A 13,620-nucleotide genomic window follows, 5' to 3' on the forward strand; every position below is an offset into this window, starting at 1 on the left:
GGGCTGAGGCTGTGTGGTGGAGGTGGATTCCAGAGGGTTTGCTGAAGTCACGGGCAAAGGGCTTCTGTCTTCTGTCCCCTGGATGCCTCACCCCAGGCCAGCTGGACTCCCCACCCCCACCCCCAGATGGCCACGCCCACCACCCTCCACAGGTGCCCACACTGCCCGATAGGAAACACGTGCTACTGAACACGGCAGGGGGAGCTGTCCTGCTGCATTCCCACTCAATTCTGCCACACTCCGTGCTCGGTATCAGTGATATCTGAACACTAAGTGAACAACTCATTTATTTTCTCTTCAGGATCTGAAGCTTGTTGGAATTAATCAACCCAAATATGCAGCGGAACTGGCTGAGAACAGAGGAAAGAATCGCTATAATAATGTTCTGCCTTGTAAGTTGAGTTTCACACACAGTTTTCCCTCAGATGGTAGAGGGGAGGGGAATCAAGGCACTAACCGGCCACTTCCACAGCCATTCATTCGTCACCTGCTGTGTGCTAAGCACTGCATTTAGGCATGTTCTATTGAATTCTGTCCTCATGGCAACCTCAGGGAGTGGGTGTGGAATATTCACTCTGCAGATGGGGGGGAGTGTGAGGCACAGAGTGGCTAAGGGATTTGCCCAGAGTCACACAGCTGTCATGGCAGGACCAGGCTCAGCCGAGATCTGCCGCTTTCATTCAGGGACAAGGCCAAAGTCTGAGTGTTTGAATTATTATTTTTCTTAATTTTAAAAATGTTTTCCAGTTACAGTTGACCTTCAACTGTCTTATTTTGTATTAGTTTCAGGTGTGCAGCCTAGTGGTTAGACAATCATGTACTTTACAAAGTGGTCCCCCTGATATTTCCGGTACCCAGCGGGCACCACACACAATCGTTACAATATTATTGCATGTATTTTCTATGCTGTACTTTACACCCCCGTCCGAGGCTATCCTGTAACCACCAATCCCTTCACCTTGTTCACCCAGCCCCCAACCCCGCCCCCCTCCAGAGCCCGTGCTGTTAACCCCTCTGTCTCTCAGCTCCTTTGTTTCCGTTAATGCAGTTCTGGAAGGAAGGACCAGGGTGGGCGGGGAGTGACAGGCACTCGCTGCTTGTCCAGATGTGTCTCTCCCTGGTGGGCTGGGCACATTGCACAGCTGAGCAGGAACTACGTGTGGACTCCCTCCAGTTTCTGAGACTTAGCAGTGTCTGCAGCCGCATCGGCAGGGATGGCAGCGCACTGAGTTTGAAATGTCACTGTTTGTTGCATCATTCATTTAGACGACGCGTAAGCCTTTTCCGCTAGAACGTCCTTTGTGGTTTCTCTTTCGGGTGGGAATTCTGGTGTGGAGAGGATGACAGCTGTGCTCTGATGTAGCTGAAAGGGACAGGCTCTGCCAGTGACTTGCGCGCCAGTACCTATGGAGACATTGCCTCTTTTACGTGGAGCTGGTTTTCTTCCCCGGCCTGAAATGCTAACTTCTGTCTGGATTCAGGATTTCCCAGCTCCTGGATTCTTTCTCTTCATCTCCTCGCATTGGCAGTGGACATGGGTCCATATCATGAGAGAAATGCTTTTAAAACTGGGTGGGTAGCACCCACCCAGCCCTGCCCTTCCAGGGCTGACCAGGGGTTGGCCTGCTCTCATGGCCGTCCGTGGAGATTTTCAGATCCAGAGTTTGGGTATTGCTTTTATTGGGAGCTTTTAGGCTGGAACTCACTTTTGTAACTGAGTTTGGCATTGTTATTTTGTCCAGGGGAGGGTGAGAGAGTGGGCAGGCCAAGACGGGAACCATCAGTGGTGTTGCTGATAAATTGGTCTGAATTCGAATCTATGGCTATTATTTTATTTCTTGAGCGGGCAAGTTTGTGCGTTTTTGAGATGGCCCTACTTGAAAAACAAGAATTTTGTATTTCAGATCCTCCCACCCATAGTAGTCTTATACATTCAGTTTATACTTGAATTTGGTACTTTTTATAACAGTTTTTTTTAGGAGACTAGAGAAAGTGCGAAAAGGGTGGGAAGGTTAACCTGAGTATGTACCCCCTGGGGCAACTTTGTTTAATCCTAGTGGAAAAGGTGCTAGCTTTGAATTCCAGCTGCCATTCACAAGAGAGAAGTGCCTGGAGGAGTCACTTCATCTCTCTGACTCTGGTTCCTTATCTGTAAGATGAATCTGTAAAATCACCCCACAAAAGCTTGTGGGATGGTTTTGGGGAAAAAGCACCATTGCTCAGAGCATCCCCTGGCCCACGGCAGGCAGCCTGGATTCCATCCCTGATTCTGCCACTGACACCACATACCTCTTCTGGGCCACATGACACAGGGCGCTGGTGAGGATTAAATGTGGCCATACATGTGCAGTGACAACCTGTGTACCTTCAAGGTGGGACAGAGCCCCTGTGTTGCCACTGTGGACTTTTTTCTGTCTCGTAAGAAACTCTCTTCGAGCATTCGCTTCTCACGAGGACCTTTCTCTCTTCATGTCACAGATGATATCTCTCGTGTCAGACTTTCCATCCACACCCATTCTGCTGACGACTATATCAATGCCAACTACATGCCTGTAAGTGGGGAGCTGGCCTGCTAGCCCTGGCTCGTTGGGGTGGGGGGGGCCTCCAGAGCTCCTCCTCCTGTTTCTTTGACATTGAGTGCATGCTGCTTTCCATTTTTAGGGCTACCATTCCAAGAAAGAGTTCATTGCCACACAAGGACCTTTACCCAACACTTTGAAAGATTTTTGGCGAATGGTTTGGGAGAAAAACGTGTATGCCATTGTCATGCTGACCAAGTGCGTCGAACAGGGGAGGGTAAGCACCTTTAAAAAGTACATGTGATTAAGTTAAATTCATTCATTCATTGTTTCACTGTGGTGGGTGTCTTAAAACCATTTGTCTTTTTAATTTTTTCCCACTTGCCTTAAAAAAAACACTTCTTCAAACATGAGCACCTCTACTCTTAGAAACTTGTTTTCTGTCTTTTTATTCTCCACATAAAAAATTTAAAAGAAAATCTTATTTAAAATCAAATAAAATAAATACAGAGTAAAAAAAAATCTTTAAAAAAATCTATGTTATTACTACCTTCTCTTGTGGAATAATAATATTCTCTATTCATTGAGTTGCTGCTGCTGGAGTTGGTTAATAGAAGGAATTGGGTTAGTGCGTGGGAAGCCTCCTGGGCCTGGAGCAAGGTGTACCCCTCAGGACACAGCTCCGCCCTTCTCCGGCTCTGTGATTGGCTGCAGGCTCATTGTGTCTCTAAGCAACCCACTTCTTCATCTGTGAGAGGTGCTGCCTGACCAAGTTGGTGATGCTCAAACTTGGTTTTTAGCCCTGGAAACTTTTCTTCCTGCACAATCTTGGACTTATCCCCAGATAAGTCTCAGGAGTCCTCGCTCCTTTGTGGTGGCCTGCAGTGCCCTGGCCGCTTGCATTAAAGATACAATTTCTTCTAGTAGAAAACCCCATGTGTCCATGGGGTCCTGAGGAGGACTGGAAACATTCTAGATTCAGAAACCCTGTGCCTGAACAATAGGACCTAATGTTGCTCTGAATTTTTTCACATAGGTCTGTTATTTGAGGAATAGGATAGGACTTGAGTCCCTAAGCCAGTGGCTTTCAAACTGTAACATGCATCAGAAACACCTTCAGAATTTCTCACTCAGAAGACCGGAGGGGGGAACCCAATAACTGCATCGAGACAGTCCCAGGGGCAGCTGCTCCTGCTGCTGCAGGTGCACGATAGCGAGAACCCGTCAGGCATCATTGCTCCTGATGTTCTTTACTTCCCTTTCATATAGCAGATGTTTTTCCAGCCCAAGTAGGTGTGAGGTCCTGGGTTAGGGGCTGGGCATGGAGGAATGACAGGTAACAAAGGACAGTAAGGCATGGTTTCCATCTTCACATTTCTTGTGAAACAGAAGGTAGGGCTCTGCACCCCCTTCTTGTGTCAGGAGAACAGGCCATTAATGCAAACAAAGGAACATTGTTTATGAATGCAAGTACACTTCATGGTGCTGTTTTAGCCCCATGGCTCACACATGGAACGTGATTATAAATATCTGTTAGACAACTGAAATGAGGTAGTGAAATTCACAAAGATCATGAACATGAAGTTAGATGGTCCCCTGCTCATCTTAAGTCAGAGGTGAAGTAAGTGATAACTTATTCTGAGCAAAACGGGAAGAAGGGAGCCAGCATATTTTCTGCACAAGATAACTCCATGTATGTTCTTTCTTTTCCAAACAACCCTGTGAGGTGGTATTGTCATTTTATCGATAGAGACACAGGGACCCAAAGAGTTTAAGACCTGTCCACAAGGTGGCAACAAAAATCCAGCTGGTAACGAGGCTGAGCTGGAAATCAGCTCCACGTCAGCATGTGTTCAAATCCTGTGTTCTTCCTTGGAGCAGTAGACCAGAAACTGGGCTCTTTGAAAAAGTGCAGATCCCCCGCCTGGGTCAGACTCTCTGGAGGTGGGACCCAGGCACCTGCTTTTAAAGTGAAACAGATCTCCCTGGTCAATCAAATAACAAGCCAGGTTTGGAAACCACCAGCTTGGGGTAGAGCACGCTTCGGAAAGTGGAGCGTGTGTGTCTTTTAAATTGTTTGCTACACGTGGTTGCCAATATTCTCAGAGAGTAGTCGTTTCTCGGTTTTTATTTCTGTTCACATTTGCTTGCCCACCTTAGAGGATCCGAGACCCTAAAATGATTTCATCTGCTGCTCTTCATTGGCGTCTGTGTTTGTGTTGCAGTTAGTGTGTCTCGGACGGTAGAGGGGAAAGGCCTCATTTCTTCCAGCTGCGCGTGGTTGTGGGTCGATCGGAGACCTTTACTCTGCAGAGGCAGGGGGGTCGCCATCGGGGCCACTGGGAGCTGGTGGGACTGTGTCCCCTGGGGAGTTGCCGCTACTGCTCTGCTCTCAATCAGTTTTCATGCAGAAATGGGGGCTCAGCGTCGGCCACATTGTCCGCGTCTTTTAAGAGAAGCCAGAAGTCTGGATTCTTATGAAAAAACCTTCCAACGTTAAAAGAGTTGGCAACAATTGTAAATGAAAAAAACTACAGTTTTAAGGGTCAAGCAGAACCCATCTAAAGGACTTAACTGGTCCCTCACCACGCCACTTGTCAGTATCTGGTGTCCCTTGTTAGGCTTTAGTGGTAGCAGATGGTGTGAGCTGCGTCTTTGTATTAAAATGCATTTTTACTCTAGACCAAATGTGAGGAGTACTGGCCTTCCAAGCAGGCCAAGGACTATGGGAGCATCACTGTGGCAATGACGTCGGAAATTGTTCTTCCAGAGTGGACCATCAGAGACTTCACGGTGAAAAATGTAAGTAGGAACTCCAGGTGTTTGGGCCCCTGTAATACTACCCTGTGTTAATTTTAGGGCCGATGCTTTTTAGGGCAGTCTTAACCAGTATTTTTTTTTATGTATCTAAAACTATTTTTGCTTCTTTACAGAATAAAACAATTCATGTTTTTACAAATGCTAACACAGCCCTTTAGCTCTACTTTGTTAAGGAGCATTTCGTGTTCCTCTTGACTAAAATGGACCTCAAGAGCTGGCTCAGTGCCCATTGCTCTTTTCCTTGCACTTCCAGGTGACTTGCTTGCACAGCTTTTGTTATAAAGCATGGTCCTTTTGTATCGGCTGGTCGGAAATGTGGCGTCAGGAACGCCATTTCCTGTGGGAGCAGTTTATGGTAACAGTTTCATTAATAGGATTCCAGAGCACCTGGCTTCTCTTACTGCCCCAAATTATGAAAACAAATTCAATAAATTCTGTAGGCATTTTAGGAAGTCAGCTTATGTGTCTTTTTCTTTTCTTAAGGGTGTTAAAAAAAAAGCAGTGTCAGGAAGTAACACTGATATCTCCTGATGGGCATAAATTGTATAAATTGGCATAACCCTTGGGAGTTTATATCAAAGGCATAAAAATATCCATTTCCCTTTGATCTGGTGGTTCCAAGTTTGAGAATCTGCCCCAAAGAAACAAGCTGAAGTGCAGGAGAAGGCTGACTATTCATACAAACAAATTGTCAGCCTTCTTTGTAGTGGTGGGGGTGTGATTTGGAAACCGTGCACACATCTAGCCTTTGGAGAATGGATAACTAAACTGGGCTTTGTAGTCACTGTATCACGATTCAGCTGTCAGTAATGAGAGCCCTGTAGACTGGATCATTATCATGAGTATAATAAGAGAACATGCTGGGAGACAACGTTTTATGCATATCATGAAGAGTGTGTCACAGGAGAGGTGGAAATAGATTCAGAGGCGAATGCCTACAGTCCAGTGTAGGTGAGTAAGGGCAGGGCCTGGCTGTGGGCACCATGAGGACCATTCAATCCGGGGCAGGAAGGGCCCAGCCTGGGTGGAGTTCTGATCATCAAGATAATAATTGTATTACTCTGTTATAACAAGGTTCACTTTCTATTGTCTGCCTGATGTTGAAATGGATGTTTTTGGGGGAGGGCCCTTTCTTGAATGCCTGCAATTCTAAGTATTGGTGCTTGCTATGTGCCCCTCATGTTTTTAGGTTCTCTGGGAGACACATGAATTATGAGGCAGTTCTTGCCCTGAAGGCATGGAATATGCTGGTTGTATTTGTATGCATTTATTTTAGCCCAGTGACATTCCCAGGTGGGCTCAGGGCTGGGGTTGGTGAAGCTCTAAGGAGCTGTAGGTGTGAGAATGTGACCACATGGTTGGCAGAAAACTGCGCTGGGGAAGGGAAGGGGCCTGAACTCAACGTCAGAGGATGAGGAACTCTGCGTCTGGGCTGAGTGTTGGGGACATCACTTTCCTTCTCCAGACCTTTGCTCTCCTGTCTTTAGAGGAGATTGGATAAACACATCGAAGTTTGTGCAGGCCCTGGCTGGTGTAGCTCAGTAGATTGAATGCAGGCCTGTGAATCAAATGGTCACTGGTTCGATTCCCAGTCAGGGCACATGCCTGGGTTGCAGGACAGGTCCACAGTGGGGAGCACATGAGGGGTAACCACACATTGATGTTTATCTCTCTCTTCTTTCCTTCCCCCCTCTCTAAAAATAAATAAATAAAATACTTTTTAAAAAAAAGTTTGTGCAGGTACTTTATTTAGCTGTTGCACCAGTGTAGCATTCCAATTTCTGGTTGTAACCACTCCTGTTTAGCTGCCTTTCAGCTACCCCCAGTGCAGTTCAGCATTCAGGTACGGCTTGATTTCACTGGCCGTTCTGCTCTTGCTAGGCCGTGTTCCTCTCTGGATCTAACCCCTTTCCTTGGCTTTTAGAACTTGACAAGTGACAGTCACCCTCTGCGACAGTTCCACTTCACCTCCTGGCCTGACCATGGGGTGCCCGACACCACGGACCTCCTCATCAACTTCCGGTATCTGGTTCGCGACTACATGAAGCAGAGTCCTCCGGAATCGCCAGTTCTGGTGCATTGCAGGTAGGCAGATGCGCTCCCTTGGTGACAGATTTCAAAGGCAGTTGTAAGTACGGCCGCTTTGGGGAGGCCAGGGTGTGAGACTGAATGCAGCAGGCATTGACAAACCCGGGAGGGCTTGGATGAGGGACTGGGATTTATTCCCGAAACCCTGGGGCGGGGGCTGGCAAATTACGGCTCCTGGGCCAGGTCTGGTAGGTTGCCTACATATTCTTTTAAACCATAATGTATTTCCTATTTATAATGTTTATTCTAAAATAGTTTAATCTTACAAAAATGCAGACAATAATAACAATTTAATAAACATGAGGCCCCACATGGGTTTTTTGTTGTTGTTGTTGTTACCAATACATTGTAGATGTAAAGTCTCCACTTACTGGCCTCCTGTTGCCTTCTCCTTACACAGGTGAACATGGCTCTAAAGTTTATCTTCATCGTGTGCTTTTATAATTTTATTATGTATGTATGTACGTATGTATATACCTCTGTAGTTTCTTCTAGCTTTACACTTGCACCGGATTTTATCATATACACATCATTCTGCAACCTGCTTTGTTCATTCAGCATGTTTGTTATTTGACAATGTTGAAACACATAATTCTTAAAAAATTAAAAAAAAAATTTTTTAGAGAGAGAAAGAAGGGAGAAAGAGAGGGAGAGAAACATCACTGTGTGGTTGCCTCTCGAGTGCCCCCTACTGGGGACCTGGCCTGCAACCCAGGTCACTGTGCCCTGTCTGGGAATTGAACCGGTGACCCTTTGATTCGCAGGCTGGTGCTCCGTCCACTGCAGTTACTTTCGTGCCTCGGTGGCAGAAAGGGGCCATTTGGTTGCCATTTACAGTCTGGCCCTTTACAGAAGAAGTTTGCCAGCCCCTTCTCCCGAACAATGACATTAGCTTTAAAGCTGGAGAAATTGATTTTAAGACAGCAGAAAGGAGGGCCCTTGTTGCCCTGTGGGGACTAAATTGATGAAACTTGCCATCCTACTTTATGGTGGTAACATGAACAGCACTGAGGTTTTAGAATCTCTAGCAAGGTGCTTTATTGTGCATTTAAAGTGCATTTGACTTTAAAGGAACTGTAGAACTTTGGGCCCCAGTCCAAAGGAACAGGGAACCCCCAGCGACGTGCTCCTTTCTCTTCCCTTCCAGTGCGGGGGTTGGGCGGACGGGCACGTTCATCGCCATCGACCGTCTCATCTACCAGATGGAGAACGAGAACGCTGTGGACGTGTATGGGATCGTGTATGACCTTCGAATGCACAGGCCTTTGATGGTGCAGACCGAGGTGAGGCCCGCATTTGTCTGACCATCTCTCCTTCCTGTTTGTGAAATGTCGTGGCACGACACATACGTGTGTCCAACTCTTTCACCGTTCCAGATCTTTCTGGCTCTTGGCCATGATGTAACACTGGTTTCTCTAAGATCCAACACCGACATGGGCTTGAACTACCTGTGACACAGGGTGGCGGCAATGGCACCACATACCTAGACGTATCGGGGTCCTCACTCGGCTGCCTGTGGCTCACTGAACAGCCTCAGCCAGTCTCTGAGCCTTGGCTTCTGAAGGTCACTCTCGTAAAACTGGCATCTGCACCCTTTGTTTCTGAGAAGCTCTGATCATCCTGAAACTGAGCTCGTGAGCAGGCTTATCAAATGCCAATAGTGTGAGGCTGCATAGTGCTGAGTAAACATCGACGGCAGGGTAGCCTCACCCGGCCTTGGGGCTGTTAAAGAGCAGCAATCACGCAGCGGCGGGAGGCAGTGGACGCTCAGTACTGACAGTGTCGCCTGTGTAAGGCTGTCAGATTTGGCTTTCCCTGAAATGTTCCCAACAAATGTTCTTTTCGAGGCACGTTCTCAACCAGAATACTGGGAAATGGCCTTTCTCGAAGCTGTTGGGTTGAGTGGGCCCCCACCTGGGGGAGAGCAGAATGTTAATTTTGCCTCAGGTGGTCACCATGCAGCCACTGAGAAGTCGGTAAATGGGCGCTCTGTTGTTGAGGCCTGGGGACACTGCGTGCCTGGGGGTGAGCAGCGTGCTTCGTGTGCGAGGCGTGGAATCCCCCTCCAGCACTGGCCAGAACAGACGTTTCCTTTTTTCTGCCTAATTCGGTGGAGTAGCGGTCTCAATCTTTTTTCCTCATTTGGGAAACAGGAAAATCTTACACCTGCCTACAAATTTTTTTCATGTCACCTTTTTCATAAAATGCTTTGAAATAATATTAACCGTCGACATTAAAAAACCTGACAGTACAGGATTATGTACAATATGTTTTTGCCTTTTACTTTTTCTTCCCCAACTGCACTCCCCAGAAGTAGCCAGTGTTGACAGTCTGTGTGTATTTCCACATGGTATTTTCTGTGCAGCTGTAGAAGAACACACAGTACACACGCAGGGACACGTGTGTGTACGCATGCAGACACACACACAGTAGGTCTCAGGTCCTATTTTATATGTAATGCTGCCCTGTGCTTTTTTTCTTTCATAGTGTCATGGACATTTCTCTGCGTGGCATACACTCTTCTTCCTTTTCGTAACGGGTGCCCGCAGATTCTGATAGGTTTGCCTGCAGGTGGTCCCCATCCAACTCTGCCCTGATCAGCCCCCCTAACCTGCCTCCTCTGCTGAGAATCACAATTTGCCCCTCGTTCTGCATGTGCTCACTGCTCTGCATCATCACCCCCAGGTCCCTTCTCTGCCCTTTCCCAAGAGTCTGGTGTCTCTTCCTGGGTGTGACGCCTCACACGTGACATGGGACACATGACAGGAGTGAAGCTGGGGCTGTCGGGGGCGGTGGGTGAGGGTGAACCTGTCAGTTTCATTCCTGGTCACCCGTGGGATGAGTTCGCTTCTTTTTTCCTTGAGAATTATGGAAAACCAGGAAGAATGGGCAATGACTTTTTTTTCATTTTCAAAACAGATTTTTTAAAGGGGGTGTGTCACAAGACCCACCTGCTAAAGCCAGAATGGTGTTAGGTTGAATATAGTTTAAGTGCCAGAGGTCTCTTTTTACTGACTGTGTCTCGGACAGGCGTTCCGGGGAGTGTGCCCTCTGGCTGACAATCACCGATGATGAGATTCTTGTTCCCCGGGCGTTCTGATTTCACCAGAATGCGATTAGCATGTGACACATGTTGCCTGGAAGCATTGTTTGCTGTGGGGCAGGTGGGGTGGGCGCTCAGGAGGGGAGGGCGCTCAGGAGGGGAGCACCGCAGGAGGGGAGCGCCGCAGGAGTGGTGCACTGCAGGAGGGGAGCGCCGCAGGAGTGGTGCTCATTCGCTTCCTTCTTTTCCCTTCTCCGACAGGACCAATACGTTTTCCTCAATCAGTGTGTCTTGGACATTGTCAGATCCCAGAGGGACTCCAAGGTAGATCTCATCTACCAGAACACGACCGCAATGACAATCTACGAAAACCTCGCGCCAGTGGCCACGCTGGGACAGATCAACGGTCACATCGCCTAGTCCCAAGGGCAGCCCTCGCTGGAGTTGACTAGACCATCACACCCACGGCACAGGGAAGCGCCCCCCGTGTGGACATGTGTTTCTATGTCTGGTATCTTCATTCTTTGTTCTGTTTTGTTGGAACTACTGGAGGGTGTGAAGCCGCACACGTGAAACCCGATAAGTGAGAAGCTGGGGCTGTCGGGGGCGGTGGGTGGGGGGTGCGTCTGTCACTGACATTCCTGGCCACCAATGGGATGAGTTCACTTCTTTTTTCCTTGAGAATTATGGAAAATTAGGACAAGTGAGCTATGACTTTTTTTTTTTTCAAAACAAGATTTTTTTTAAAAGACTATTTTATATGATCCACATATACTCAAGCCAGGACTGTATTGGGTTGAATATATTTTAAGTATCAGAGGTCTATTTTTACCTACTGTGTCTCCGAATCTTGCTGAGGGAACCTGCCTAACTGGATGGTGACCCTGTGCGGGGTGGGGCGGGGGTCGTCCGTGGCCCCTCCCCCCAGCGGGGTTTTCTATTTGAACACGTGCCTTTTCTGAATTATGCTTCCACAGGCAACACTCAGTAGATTTCTATATTTTTGTATTGAATCTCATAATTGGAATATGTGGAATATTTAAACAGTAGTTTAGGATCAGAGGTTCAGCCTTCTCAGTAACCTTCCTGCTCTTATCTGATTGGAGGAGGCACCCCCGCCCCCTTTTGTGTTCTGTTCGCTCCTCCCCTTTCCCTCCCAGTTTTCCCCAAAGACGTGCCTGTCGGCACCGTTTCAGCCCATTGGTTGAGAGTGGACGCCAAGTGTCACCTTGAGAATTTTGAGGCTGGGGAAGCAGAAGAGCCCTACCGTGCTGGACTCTCCCGCGCGGGTCCCTGTTTGTTCCTTTTTCTCGTTTCTGTATTTGGTCAGAAGGATTATTTAAAGGTGCAATATGGCTTAGTGATTCACGATGCTCTAGGTTTTTAGTAACGTTTTACTCAGGTTGGCATTTTATGTGTGTCTGTGTATATGTGTGTGTTGAAAAGCGTGGCAGTCTGTGAACACTTCAGTGTGAAAACTGTCAAGTTAATTCCTCCTTTTTCAAAGCCTACTGGCTTTAGTCTATCTGCAGTGAGAAATATCGGTATCTACTGTATATATATATATGTATACTAAACTCTTCAAAAACAGTCATTCCTTTGAATTGAGGTGTACAAAGTTTGGATTTGTATCAAAGATGTAATTATTATTTTTAAAACCTTTCACTATACTGCTGCTGTAATTACTTTGATATTTTAAAAACTGTAGATTAACTTTTTTTTTTTTTGCTTCAGATGTGTATCCACCAAGAATTTCAGAATTTATGTGGATTTATTTTATTGGTACATAATCTGTAAACTTCTCAAGGCATTAACATGAAAGGATTGTTTCTTTTTATTTTATATTGTGGCTCAGGTTATATTGTGGAGAAGTGTTGAGTGTGTCCTTCAACAGGCGATGAAGTATACAAGGTCTTATGAAGGAATGTCTGGGTCCCCGAAAGCCCGTGGCCGTGTGCCACAGCCATGAACCTGCTGTAAACCTGGGACACACGTGTCCCCTTGAAGACAGGGCCGGTCTTCTCCCCGCGCCCGGGGCCGCGTGCCCGCTGGCAGCCCGTCTCCTGACCCTGCCTGTCTCCTCAGCTTGCCCGCACTTTGATGACAGACTGGACATGTGACTGGGTATTTCGGGGTTGTGAAGGATGAACCACAGTGTCCTGACAGCTCTCGATTCAGTTCAGGCGTTAGTGCTGGGCGTCTTTTGTCCCCCTTTCCCATGGAGGTACCGAAAAAAGTTAAAAAGGAGAGGCGGCGGTGGTGTCAGGTTTTGGGAGAAGCTTCCTGCCCAAATGGAAATTGCACTTTTTGCTGTGAGTCCTTCACTATCTTTCATAGTGAGCAGTTCCTTTGGTGTCCGACCCCTGAAGGGATGGGTGGGCCAGCGGGTCAGGCCCCCTGGACTCAGCTTCAGAGGGCCCTTTGGCTCTGTGGGTTTCAGGGAAGCCATGCCGTCCACGGTGTTGAGGGCAGGCGGGTTTGGGCGCGTTGCTTCCACCCCCTGGCCTGGCCCCTCAGCCTGTGCATGCAGGTCTCGGTGCCCTCCAGGGGGCCACTCGGAGGTCCCTGTGCAGGCGGCAGTTCTGGGGCCACACCCCGCCCCACTGCACTTTGTCAGGAAACCCATGTGGCTGGTGTGAAGCCCCATGGAGATGCCCGCCCTGCCCTGCTCTGCCCACACCACTGCCATGGAGACACAGGGCGGGGGGAGGGGCTGGGCCCTCAAAATTCCTTTGAAACTAATGAAAACAACAGTAATTATAACCATGTTGCGTGAAAAGTCAGAAACCAGAAGCCCTCCTCCCTTCCGCCTGGTGTGGGCCTGGGAGCCGGGCCGTAGCCCACAAGCCACTGCCTGGCGTCACTCCGGATCCCTGGGGAAGGCTTGTGCCCAGAGGTCCGGATTCCAAATGGCAGGTCACCCAGAGGTCGCAGTGCCTCTCTGCACCCTGAGGACATCTGGGGATGCAGCCCGTGGGGGTGGTGACCGTATTTATAGCAGTGATGGAAAAGGGAAGATTAATATGTAAAAAATATAAAGGACATAGGGGCTGGGGGTGGGGGTTAGTGGTCACAGGAAAGAGGAAGGTGTTTTCAAGCTCCTGCCCCAAACCCAGGAGCGACCAACTCCAATTTGAGGGGTTAAGTGGC

At 48.0% G+C, this 13,620-nt stretch overlaps 1 protein-coding gene across 1 annotated transcript in view; it reads left to right on the forward strand.

Moving 5' to 3' along the window:
- Nucleotides 1-13,380, forward strand: part of PTPRJ (protein tyrosine phosphatase receptor type J) — a 149,132-nt gene extending 135,752 nt beyond the window's left edge. Inside the window, exons 19-25 of the mRNA XM_037027941.1 lie at nucleotides 302-392; nucleotides 2,479-2,552; nucleotides 2,662-2,796; nucleotides 5,202-5,321; nucleotides 7,264-7,424; nucleotides 8,575-8,710; nucleotides 10,732-13,380. Of these exons, the coding sequence (XP_036883836.1) occupies nucleotides 302-392; nucleotides 2,479-2,552; nucleotides 2,662-2,796; nucleotides 5,202-5,321; nucleotides 7,264-7,424; nucleotides 8,575-8,710; nucleotides 10,732-10,890 (876 nt within the window). The 3' untranslated portion in view covers nucleotides 10,891-13,380. The remainder of the gene's footprint in view (nucleotides 1-301; nucleotides 393-2,478; nucleotides 2,553-2,661; nucleotides 2,797-5,201; nucleotides 5,322-7,263; nucleotides 7,425-8,574; nucleotides 8,711-10,731) is intronic.
- The last annotated feature ends 240 nt before the right edge of the window (nucleotides 13,381-13,620 follow it).

This window comes from Sturnira hondurensis, unplaced genomic scaffold, assembly GCF_014824575.4.
Source record: "Sturnira hondurensis isolate 20B ecotype Veracruz unplaced genomic scaffold, ASM1482457v3 Scaffold0019433, whole genome shotgun sequence".
Classification (NCBI taxonomy): Eukaryota; Metazoa; Chordata; class Mammalia; order Chiroptera; family Phyllostomidae; genus Sturnira; species Sturnira hondurensis.